Source organism: Glandiceps talaboti, chromosome 4 (genome assembly GCF_964340395.1).
Source record: "Glandiceps talaboti chromosome 4, keGlaTala1.1, whole genome shotgun sequence".
NCBI lineage: Eukaryota > Metazoa > Hemichordata > Enteropneusta > Spengelidae > Glandiceps > Glandiceps talaboti.
The window spans coordinates 22,617,809-22,631,600 of record NC_135552.1 but is presented as its reverse complement, the minus strand read 5'-3'; the positions used below and the strand labels follow the sequence as shown (position 1 = coordinate 22,631,600).

Sequence of the window (13,792 nt, the reverse complement as noted above, 5' to 3'; positions counted from 1 at the left end):
CATCTAAGTTTTGAACCATTCTATCTTTCTATTAATTGTATTTTCTCAGTATTTCTGCCATTGTTTTTCCTCAGTTCAGGGATTTTTATAATCAAGGTAATGAATACTAAGTGCATGCAATAACACTGGTATTGATCCACATCAATTTGAGAAAATGATTTACAGTCTGTACAGTACAGTTCCCTACTTCCCTACAGATTGTACAGTACAGTTCCCTACTGCCTCACTGTTAAAACAGAAAGAAATTTGGGTACCTGGAGAAAACCTGCATTGTTCGCTAGGGTCAAATTTAGCTTCACCCTATTAGCATAACATACAAATATGCTCAATTTTTAATCCCAGCCAAATCAATGGTAGGTCAGAACACAGACTGCATTGGTAAGAGGTACACAAACTAACCACTCATATTTCAGTGAGCTTTTTCATCTCCTTTCTAACTCTAAGTGCCACTGAACATTGTTTTCTTTGGATATTTGACGCTATATAAATTTATTAGATAGATGGATAGACTCAACCACCAACCATCTTAAATTATTACTTTGTCCTTCTCTAATGTTATCATTCATATTGATGGTTTAGGACTAAGTTATATTTTCCATACAAAATATAATTCTTCAGTTTGGATCCATGATCCATGTTTTGAGTTAACTTAAATTTGTAAAAATTATTTTGACCCCAAAATAAGATCCTCGTGTCAGTCACAATACTTCTGTGGGCGTTTGATGAATTGTAAAAGAAGTAATGAAGACAATAAGTTAAGTAGAGGAATACTGCAGACAGACTGTTATTGTTACCTGAGTTTCTTTCTGGAATACAATTGTTTTTTAAGTGACCACAGATGTGTCAAAGGCATGAAATAGAAGCAAATTGTTACCATTTTACCTTTTTGCATGCAAAAAAAATATTTAGGGTTAGGGGCTTAAACTAGGGTCGATTGGGTTATCAGAAACAAACTTCTTCTTTTTTTATTTGGCCTAATGCATAGAGTTTCACTGATGTAATATTAGAAATACAAAACTGTGGGAGTCAAATGTTGGGGTTTATTACATGTATCAAAACACTGCAATTTGGTATATCAATCAAGTATACATGATGCTTCTACACAGCATGTTCTACCCTACCTATAAACCCACAGTATTTTGTAGGCAAATCTTTTCCATTTTGTTGTTGTTGTTGTAATTAAGGCTAGCCTGCATTTACAAGATGGCGTTTTCAAATAAAAATGCTAAAATCAATAATATCATTTTCATTTTAATGCATTGTCATGTGTTTTCAAAATGATCCATTTACTGGTACATGTACATTTTTTACAATTATAGTAGTTTCAAATCGTTACATTTTCATGCACATCCTTGTCATCTCTGTGTGCATGGTGGGTGCAAACATAACGAGTACATGTAGTTGTGTTTTCATTTGAAAACGGAATTGTGTAAATGAGGCCTTAAGACATCACTGATTGACCTTGGTAGACATTGTGTAGTGGTGTCACATTGAGTCTAGACGCTACATTATTTTTTCAATTTTCAAAATTTTCACGATCTGACTAATCATATTCCCTTTAGTAACCTGTATATATACATGTACTCATGTGTGTTTTGTACTAGGCTTCAACTTAATTGTAATACAAAAAATACTTCTTTTTCATATTATCGTGTAAAAAATTATGACCAATTTTACAATTCGCACCCACCTACCAACAAAATCCTTTGAGATGAATATCATCCATAATTGAATTCCCATGGAAACAGTTGTCTCTTTATTTCATTTCTTAGACACAATTTACAGGCGCAAATAAATGATATTGAGAATAATAATTTAAGTAAGTTAAAAATAGTCCTGCTAAGGATGAGTTCAATAGAAATCCTCCAATAATTAATGAGTGTAGTACGAGTCAAATTTCATTGTTTTGAAAAACATTTATCACCATGGCAACCCTATACAACCGTTAATAATTAATGATTCCCATATGTACAGCACACTAATGATTAAATGATACCAAATATCAAACAGTTCTAATAAAAGGATTTGCTAGATAGTGTATAGGTTTCTCAGTGCAATGGGGAGAGGTTCCGTGAACTTAATGATAGCAACTCAGATATTTCGAAATTCCTGGGAATTGCATTTTAACAACTGCACACCTTTTCTTGGATTAGAAAATTTGCCTAGTGAATATGTAGTCTCCAGTACAGGGTATTCATATATACTCAAGTTTCCAATATTCAATAGCTACTGACTTGAGTTGCTGTACAGAAAGCTAGATGTCGTGAATTAAAGTCACACATCGTCATACTTAAATCATGATATACAATAACATGACATAATTTATTAGTTACCAATAATTTTGGGGAAAAAAACAGACTAAAGTACTAAGTATATTTAAGTACACTAAACTACATGTATGCCTATCATGATAGTAATAAATAGTTCTTGTAACATAACCAATGATTCTTACCACCTATCCCTGTATGATTACTATTTCGCCTGTTCATGTTGACAGGCTTTGTCAAACTGTCTGTTTGTCTCTTCAATACAAGATGGCTGACCTATCATCAATGATACACACAGTGTACTTTGTTGACCCAGACTTCTTTCATAAAATCTAGTTTATACATAATATGAAAGTGCAAAATGTATATTGAATGAACGGAAAAAGCCCCTCGGTCACAGACTGGACCACTGCAAGAAGATTTTATCACTATTTGTGATCTGTAAGCATAAACCTAGCTGTGAATATCTGGACTATAATATATCAGATTATGTACGATTTATCAGGTTGTACAAAAGAACTCATCAAACTGAACAAAAATGCTGATAAAATCTGTTCAAATTTACAGCTTTTGTGGTTTTTAATTAACTTCTACATCAGCGAACACATCTTAGAATGACTTGCCTAGAATGCTTTGATAAAAAGGAAAGTGTTAGAGTCGTATCAGGAGGAGTGATAAAATTCTATCTCCTCACATTTTAATATAATTGTTGTCATTAGTGAAATGAAATCTACTTGAGATGTTAATTCACTGGCAAAATGTTTTATTCAGTGTAAAATATATATACCACCTTTATTCACTTGGAGGGAAAAAACAAGAGATAGAACTCTCTAAAGGTGGAACTCTGATTTACCGTAATTATACCCGGTATGCTTACTTTGAGTATTTGTATAGTGGTGGCAAGCTAAATGTGGCATTTGTTCTGTAAACATAGACAAATTTTATGTCTATGTAAACAATGATTATAAAAACTTAAAACTGTAGCAAAAACCATATTGAGTTTTTTATGTCTTTTATCCTTTTTTGTCTTTTATAATGTAAATTTAAGTAGCACATGCTGAGTTCATAAACCCTTTTTTATACTCAAGTGAAAATTTACAAAATCTCGATTCTAGAATAATATTAATAGTCTAATATGGATGTATCCAAAATTACATCATCGGTTAACTGTTATGTCTTCATATCTGGTTTGAGTACAGTCAAATTCCAAGTAACAGTTATGTATGTTTTGGTTACTAAGTAGAATATTACATTCAAGTGACTTTTAAATACGCAGCATAGAATCTCACCCCAAAATGAATAAACTCAACTTGTGCCACTGTAGCCTGGAATCAAGGCAGATGGGGGATTTTTAAATATGGTTTTTCCCATCATGAGGGGAAACCAAATTTCAAAATCCCATCTGCATGCTGGATTCCAGGCTAGTGCCACTTTAGCAACACAGCATTACACCGGGGAAATAATTTTCACCTCTTAGCTTACTATTGTTGTGTTAATGGCTTTTATCATAAAAGTTGATGTAATTATGAACTATTCTGTATGATAAATGCTTTCCTTTTAAAATGGCTAAATGTCATACATGTTACTGTCACGTTTGTAATTTCCCAATCATGATTTAATGTTATGTGGTTAACATTAGAGACATAATAAACTCTATGGGATACTTTCTACAATCACCAAATGACACAATTGTGGTTGTTTCATTCATGACGACATACAAGTTGCCAACATATACATAGAAAATGCCACTGCAGCTGTAAATTTGCCAACATCTCTATGGCAAATGCCAAGCTTAGCTTGCAACAGCTGTCAAATTAGCAAACTCTACACAGCAAATGCCATGTTTAGCTTGCCATAGTTGTAAAAGTTACTGACAATGTACACGACAAAAGCCATGCTAATCTTGCCACTGCCATGACAGTTGCCAGCATCTACATGGCAAATGCCATGCTTGGCTTGTCACTAGCACTGCTGTAAAATTTGTCAAATCTACACAGCAAATGCCGTGCTTAGCTTGCCACAGCTATTAAAGTTGCCAACATCTACCTAGAAAACATGTACAGTGTACAGTCAGTGTATTTTAATGTCGCTATTCATTTGGTGTAAATAATCATGTCTTCTCGGCTCGTAATTCTGGAAAACTCACAAGATTGATGGCCGGCATGTTGTATTTCTTCAGAAAGAAATCTGAAGGTCAAATCCAATTAATTCTAGAGTCTATATCCATATTGGTTATAACTAGTTAAATCCCCTTTCTGTGTCTACCTTTACAATACGAATGAAATAGTCTCCACAGCTGGTAACTGAGTCTGGAGTCTCCACAGCTGGTAACCTAGAGTACACGTTTTAAAATGATACAGGTCAACGTGAAACACCATTTTTTATCTAGCCTGAATAATATTATATTATAGTTTTAAGCTACCTCGTGAAATAGTCTATAGAAATATTTTGGTACAAATCTTCAAATTTCCATCACACTTTATGAGTTTTTCATCTGAAATTGATATGTGTGCTTTTCTCTTTTTTAATGATTATGTCTTTCCTTTCTGTATTAAAGTTGAAATTTCCTTCTATCACTTTATTGAAAAGTCTGCTATGAAAATGACAAAATAACTGCTGTTGAGCTCAGGTTTTCTTTCACTTGAATTAGTTTCCGTTTGAATTCATAGTCTGGTATATACTGATATTTTAATTCATTAATGATCGTCAGCAATACTTGAACAGCTGGATTAAAGGGCCATAGGCAAGTTTTGAAAATTCTTCTGGGTTGTTGTTGTTGTTGTTGTTGTTGTTGTTGTTGTTGTTGTTTTGGTATGAAGAAATGAACAATGTTATTCTACTGACTGAAACATGTTTAATAATTACTAGTAACCATGACAACTATGGCATAGCAGTTAGACAAACCACATGAGTGATGCTATGATAAAATTTTGGGTACACACAAACGTTGCCACTGGCATCACGATCATAGAAAAATGTAGAATCAGATTACATAGACCTACCAATGCTATAGAGAGGATCGACTTATACAGTCATTTCAATACATACATCAACATAAAATACAAGTGTACTGATAATACGTTTTTATGTAAGTACTAGATAAATTAGTCTTTGAAGTTATCTCATGTCAATATATTCTCTAGCTCTCTGAAGTTCTACCAAGTATATGGGTATGGATACAGCAAAATAGTTGTCAAGATTAAAGCAACATACAACAGACTTGGAAATTTTTTCTCAAATTCTGTATTATTTTGATTGCTGTTTAGAATCACAGAACATTATTGTACTAACTGAAACATATCAAATCATCACTTATTATTAAAGTATGAGAGTTGTAGCATCACCCCTTAATGACATACCAAGTTTAATGTCATAATTTATGGTTGTACCCATAAATTACAATAATCAGGAGTGTGAAGGTAATGTACCCATTGAATATATCCGTCAATGCTATACTGATATTTTATACTTATTCACATTAATTTTTCACTTGAATACGATACTAGTAGACAACGTGTGTATATCTAATACTTTAAACATGAAAATTTTCCCTAAATACTTATTTTCAGTTATTTCACTGGACAACAAATACAGAAATAAGTAGTGACTAAAATGCCTCTTTGTACATGCAAACAATGTACCAGTCTGGTAATTAGTAAAAATTAGTTTTTTTGAGAACTAGCTGAAGACTGTAAAAACGTAAAATTTTCTTGTGCCAAAAATATCTACAGTATATAGTATTAAAATTAAACAGTGTGGAAAGCTGGCCACTGGCCCTTTAAAATGGAGTCTATTTCATGTCATTTTCTCTACATGTCAAGACTAAAGTTACTCTTGATGTTCGACATCCAGAAATATAATAACTCATTTGTATGTGTAGATGTAGAAATCATAAGACACTAATTTACAGTTAATTTCGTCAGATACTTGAACTTGACGCATGTAGCCCATAATATTACACCCATGGCGATGATGGTGATGATGATGATGATGATGATGATGAGACGTCGGTTACAATTTAGGAATCACTTCTAAGAAATTTTTTGACTCTGTGGATAGAAATTTTCATAACTATGAACCCAGAGTCCATATCACTAAAGTATGTACTATGTGACACATGTTTTGACGATGTTTGATAAAACTGATTTTTGTATAAAATGTAATCATATCAAAGTATTCTGACTACAAGAGAAGAAATAAACTATGAACATCAACTTTCACCAAATGTGACTCAAAAAAAAAGGTTTTATAAAATCATTTGACGAGCAAATAAATTTAGCTGTACTCAATCTTGGGTACATATATCATGTATATGTGTGTGGCAAGCACTGAGTCAATTTAATCAATACCTTTATTAAATCGAAGAATTTTATTTGTGACTAAATATATTTGGTTGCCCCCACCTTATTTCATTTGATAAAATTATTGTAAAACTTCATAAATTTATGTAATTGAACTATCCAAATGGACAGCAGTATAAAATCCTATGCCCTTTTCATGGTTTCACAGCAACGGTCCTCTTGACACAGGTTATAAATTGACAAACAAAAAGATCAAATAGAATAATTTACAACTGCTCTATGCCTGCAGCATGTACTGACGCAAACTGATCTGAAATACTAATGATTCAGAAATGGAAAACAAATAAACATGATACTTGTCCTTTTCCGTGGTTTATGACACAGTTCATGACAAAATTATGTCTTGACAAAACCTTACACTGTGTTATACCGCTTTCAAATATCAGAAAAATTAACAGAGCACGATCTCTGCAGTGTAATTTAATTTTTGTGTGAGCTTTCACAGAAGACATGCAAAATGCGACAGCCAGACAAGAAATAATTAAATATGCATAATGTATTTTATAAATCACTGATTTTTTTTCAAATTTAATTAAACTAAGCAACCGTGGGCAGAATAAAATAATCAAATTATATTAATGTACATATGGCATTGAGTAGTAAAGAAGACAAACATCTCACACACTGATTGCGAAGTTGACCTCCATCCTATCATTACCATGGCAACAGACCAAACACAGTTGACAAGGTTGAAATACAATGCATGCACGCCGTTGCTTGTGGCAGTCATTGAGCTGTGCATAGCAACCGTTCTAGTATAAAATTCAATACCTCCATCTGTTGTGCATGGATGACAGTCTTTGTGACAGAACAGAAACAACACTGCCCCCCACCAAAAAAAAAAAAACCCAAAAAACAAACAAACAAAAAACAAAAAAAACAAAAAAAAACAGGTGACCTTCTACTGACCCTGGAGATTCCAAATAAAAACAACAACATGACCTTTCAGAGACCCTGGAAATTCCAAATAAGGGAAACCACATGACCTTCCAGTGACCCTGGAGATTCCAAATAAGGAAAACCACATGACCTTTCAGAGACCCTGGAGTTGGCAAATAAGGAAAACCACATGACCTTTCTGTGACCCTGGAGATTCCTAATAAGGAAATCTCAGCAACACACCATTTTGTGCCAGTCACAGGTGCTGGAGAAGTACACTCTTTGCTAAATAATTGCCTTCTCCTACTGTCCCTGATTATCTTTACATCAGTACACATGACACAACTCATAGTTTCCTTGGATAATATCAATAATACCTAAGTCACTTATAAATCTAAGAGTTAACATTTCTTCTTCTCTTCTTCCTCTTTGTTCACTGTTTATTATCCAAAGCTTGGTAACCATAGCATCTCATTTCCTGCCTGTCACAGGTGCATTATACATCATTTTATGACCACTCTCCTAACCACGTCTGTCCTTATCATTGTTCTCCCTTATCTCCCAGTCATGACGAACAACAAAACTTGACACCTTCACCAATATATTTTGTCACAATCTATAAACTAACAATTTATGAACTGATATAAATTCATTTTATGATTTTTACATCACAGCTAATCAAACCAACTTCCATATATGAAAATGAACGGTGGTTTGTGTGTGTGTGTTTTTTTTATAAAGATAAGTTCATATAACAGTGTAAGAGTTTCGCTGGTAAGAATAAAAGCAGAATTTGGCAACTGTATAATTAAACAATTGATTGATGTGTGTTTGTATTTTATTGTGTGATAACACACACACACGCACGCACGCACGCACACACACACACACACACACACACACACACACACACACACACACACACACACACACACAAAGGCAACAATAAGCTTCATTACTGATTGAAATCAGTGCAGAGCTGGGGAAGATACATAGATTAATGTACCCAGCTTTACTACAGGTTTATCAACTGATAACTTCGTTTGTTTAGGATTTGATTTCCTGCCTTCAAAGTCTGGCTATTCACTCACAATCTAGGGACATCTCACATCCTACGATAGCACACACTGCTTTAATATGTAACACAATACAAAAAGCAATCGTTTAATTTTGCATGAGAAATTCCAGGAAATCGATGTACGTGCCTATTTTTTTATCTTCGTGGAAATGCTGTGTGTGATTTGCATTTTGATTGGATAACATACAAGTAGGGGATCTGATATTAATGTGTGAAAAAAGCCTCTGAAGATTGAAGTGGATAACAAGTGATCTTGAATATAGGCTTCATAATTAGTATGTGCTAATACAGTAATCACTGTGACTAACTGTTATCTCTAATGACATGAGCGACAAATTCAGGTGCCATACTTTCACAAAAAAAGTGACAATATCAATGGAGGTGGCTATAATTACTTTTAGTCTCCAGGAAAGCGAAATGATTGCAATACCTCTTTCTCACTTTATTATAAACTGTTAACAAACCAGTGAAGTCATGAGTGGTTAGCTTATTATCTGAAATAAATGAATACAAAATGTCTTGAATCTTTGTCAATGACTAGATTTGCACCTTGATGGGCTTCAAATACCACTAGTATGTGTGCACACCAGTGCAAGTAATCTCTGGTACATATGTAATAATATCACATAAGGGGTTATTCCTTTTTTGTTTAGGACCAACTTTTCCTCTAGCTTTGTCAGTGTTTTCTTTCACCCAAATGTTAATATTAATCCACAATGGGATGTGTAATAATTACTAATATCAAGCATTTACTTCTACTTCTATTGATCTGATTTTCATATATAGCACGCCCTCACAGTCACATGGCCACAAAACGCCATTATCATGCAACTTATTTCCCAATCTGAAAGCTCCTTTTATCTTGTTAAAACCAAACACATTTTGGCTTACAGAAGGAGTGGATGTGGCCATAATGTACTAAAGGTCTACGTGACCATAAGGCCCTATTTGTGTTGGATCTACAACATAACAAACCACCAATGTTCATGAACATTTCATTTTTTGTTGGCCAAAAATTTGGCTAGCTGATTGTAGGGGCAACATGGAAGGATGAGGATGGTGATTGGTGAGGGGGTGGGGGGTTGGATGGGGGTGCCAACAACAAGATTAATAAAGAGGAGAGGGGTTATGCTACAAACATTAAACTTTAGGTATTTTTATAAAGGTTCTGAAGATTGTTTGGGTTCTGCAGAGACTCATCATAATCTAACAGCACATAAATTTCACACAATTTTATAATACAAAGAAACACCAAATTGGAACTATATTTCACCTTTGTTGTTAGAGCAGTGGACCACCATGATGGCATCATGGGACTTAGCTGATGTGCATATTTATTAGATGGACAATAAGTATTCATGACTCATAACTGCTTATTACCTTCACATAGTCATGAATATTCATTTGTTCATCTAATACACCCATATGTCTGTTGAGTCCCTGGCAAGGCCCACTGCTAGAACAATGAAGGTGAAAAATAGTTTCAAAATCATGTTTCTTGACAATTGTGCAAAAATTATGTGATGCAAAATCACGAAATGGCTCTCCAGAACCTGAAGTTTATTGAAATATCTTTATTTCTGGAACTGGCCTTCCCTTTATATATGTGTGTGTGTGTATGTGTGTGTGTGTGTGTGTGTGTGTGTGTGTGTGTGTGTGTGTGTGTGTGTGTGTGTGTGTGTATACATAAAAAAATTCTTACGACATGTTGAAATTTTATTGAGCCCAAACAAGTTGTTTATGTACCCTAAAGACATTTAATAAAGACAGAGATAAATTGTGTTTTTGGAAGAAACATAATGCCAACGTAACATTTAACATTTAGCAGACGAAAAATTAATTTTTCTACCATTACCTTCATAAGACTATTAACAACTAGCTGGCAGACATCCACACTCCTAATGAATCCAGTGACATTTTATGATATACTACTAACCTTAAAATGTAGATCACTCATCCCACTAAATGGCCATGATACGACTAATCACATGTAATGTCGTACCTGCTACTTACTGAAATATCATTTGTACTTTATAATTAAGATTAATGAAGGTTTAGTCAACAACTCATTCATTATGCAATGTCTTAGTTGATTGTTTCCTTTCATTTCGCATATAAAAGAAATGTATTGTTGTATATATATATATCGCTTACGAGTTTCATAAAATTTACCTGAATTCATGACTTTTAGGGATCCCTTTCTTGTACAATCCACTATCATCATAATGTAAATTTTATCAACTTTTTCCCTCTTTAAAGGGATTCTGATTTTCATTGAGTGCCAACTTTTTAAAAGTAGATTTGTACCTATCTGACTTAGTATACTAGTAGTTCTAAAACATAAACCTTTTCCTTTTATAATCTACAGGAAACTGAGTTATTCCAGATTAAACCCCTCTCTGTTCACAAAATATGACTTGCAACATCCAAGTAAAGCAATGTCACTGTGTGTCACAATCATTTATAGTGTTAATATCAAGTAGTCTGGATGCCAACTGTGGTTTCTAACCAAAATATCAAGTGGAGAATATCACTTTCTTGATTCCCAATTACAATCTCAGAACATTGTAATCAGTCCATAACAAAGTTACAGTGCCAAACAAGTAGTACTACGGTAATAAAACAACTGTAAAGACTCTCTCTCTCATTTTAGGATAAGACTCTGGTTTAAGACACAAATGAGTTGATATTCTCATGTGGTGTAAATAAATGCTGGTTTATTACTACATGGAATTGTTGTATCAACAAAACTATCATAAAGGACTTCATTTACAATCTGCTGCATATCTAGAACAGTCAATGCCAACTCTCTGTCACAATTCATTTCTAAAACTCTCATTTACCCAGGTCTGAAATTTTGGTCTAAAATCTTGTATTCCCAGGTCTAAAATCTTGTATTCCCAGTTCTAAAATCTTGTTTTCCCAGGTCTAAAATCTCATTTTCCCAGGTCTAAAATCTTGTATTCCGAAGTCTAAAATCTCTTGTTTTCTCTGGTCTAACATCTCTCTCATTTTCCCATGTCTAATATTGTTCGAGTACTTTACAGACCAAAGTCTCTTTTTTCTCAAATTCCAAATAAACACATGTACCAGCTGTATTAAGATATTTCGATATTACATCAGCCCTCAATATTTTTGTTTGCTCAGCTGAGGAAAATACTTGTGACCTAAGGGGCCTTGTCACTATGAGTCAAACAAAAGAACTTATAAAACTCTCATATTACGAACATTTTTCAGCTACATGAAGAATGTCATTGGATAATTAAATAATTATTTTATATAATTAATTGAATTAATTATCTATTTATACCTGCACTAGCTTAATTCAAGAAAAAAATTGTGGAACTAACGAGAACTTAGAACATTTTGACTCATATTTTGAGCAACACTGAGAAGCAATCTCTCGCTCTCGCTCTCTCTCTCTCTCTCTCTCTCTCTCTCTCTCTCTCTCTCTCTCTCTCTCTCTCTCTCTCTCTCTCTCTCTCTGCAACATTTTCAATAGACATTGGAGTTTTAAAAAGCAAACCACAATTAGAACATAATAACAAAATTTCACTATTGTAACAGTATTTTGAAATATTTGTTATTGTGAAGCTATTGGGGTACCAAGAACATATCTGTGTTCGTAATAAAAAATTGTTCATTATAAAGGAGTTCATAGTAGAAAGGTTACAATTAATGCATATTGATCAATATCATGACTAAATGTTTAGAAAAATTTTAGAATCTTTTAAAAATTTTACATTTATCATCAATTGGGTAAAAAGTTGAGAGAAGACGCAAATGATGAAGGAATTTCTTTTCGATGTAAATTCAATGTAAAATGGTTCTCTAACTTAAATAAATGTGTGTGTCTTGCCCTGATGGATGCTATCAATGGGAGTTCAATGTAGCTCTTGTGACAAGGACACATCCTCCCTCTGGGACATATAATTCATCGACACAAATCCCCTTGGATAGTGAGAGAGGGGAATATAGCATACCGGTGTATCAACTTAGATATTACTCCAAAGTATTGAAATCTCAGTGTATGTACCATAACAGATGCTACACTTTCACGATCCTTTATCAGTCCCTGGTGACTACTCACATTTTCTACAACCTTACAATGTACAACACTCTGATCACTTGAATTAAAGAAATGTGTTGAGTGGGTAAGATTTTTATTCCTCTATATCTCTAGGATTATAAAACTTACGAATGAAAAAAGAGGGGATTCGCTACAGTTGACTAAATTGTTCACGTTACAGAAAAAAAGTGTCAGGAAAATTTACGATAATTGGTTGATTGACTAATATTTTCATTCTAGTGAATGAAAAACTTACCATGATTGGTTTTTTTCCCTGTGATTATAGTGAATGAAAAACTTACCATGATTGGTTGATCGGCCTGTGGTTTGGGGAAGTGGACTTCCATTTCATCATCTGATTCCTCTGGTGGTGGTGGTCTGGGGGGAGGATATTCTTGCTCAGGTAGAGGAGGTCTGGGAGGAGCAGCATCTCTCACATCTGTTTCAAATAGAGTGCATGACTTGATCAGGAAGGGCATCATATATATAACATTGGTTTGGACATCAAAGACCTAGATCCTCTCGGTCTTTATTATCCAAAGTTTGAGATATGTCATTTCAAACAAAACTACATGTCAAACTTGAACAACATCAAAACATGTACATGTATATGAACACAACACAACAAAATAAGATCAGTTTTATGCAGGAAATGGTTAAATACTACAGAACTGAATATGATGATCGCAGACATGCCAGATTACAATCTTATCACCACCCACACTATCCACCTTCCTTTACTCACCTTGAATTCATATCTGCAGTTAACACCCACTCTCAATCTAGCTGCATCTAACACCCACTCACAATCTATCACACATGTCTACAACTTATAGGAAGCTATATAACCTTCCCATCATTAATGGTAAACAGTAGTTAGTTTAAACACATGTATTAAACTTTGAACTAGGTGCCCTATCACAACAGTTCTGCAAAAATGACATTTCTTTTGTCTTTGTTGTGAGATATTTCCAGTTTTTCAAAAGATGCTGAATATAGGTATAAATGAACTCTACTGATTTGTCAGAATTTATCACCATCATTATACCATTATTATGTAAAATTGTTTTTCCTTCATGTTTGTATTTCAATCTTCGTTTATTTTACTATTCATATATAGTGCAATAATCACCCTCAT

General features: G+C 33.8%; 1 protein-coding gene across 6 annotated transcripts in view; it reads right to left on the bottom strand.

The window, feature by feature from the left end:
- Positions 1–13,792, bottom strand: part of LOC144433749 (vinculin-like) — a 71,542-nt gene that overhangs the window by 16,347 nt on the left and 41,403 nt on the right. For all 6 annotated transcript variants that reach the window (XM_078122108.1, XM_078122110.1, XM_078122111.1 and 3 more), the window contains one exon: positions 12,957–13,093. In XM_078122108.1, the coding sequence (XP_077978234.1) occupies positions 12,957–13,093 (137 nt within the window). The remainder of the gene's footprint in view (positions 1–12,956; positions 13,094–13,792) is intronic.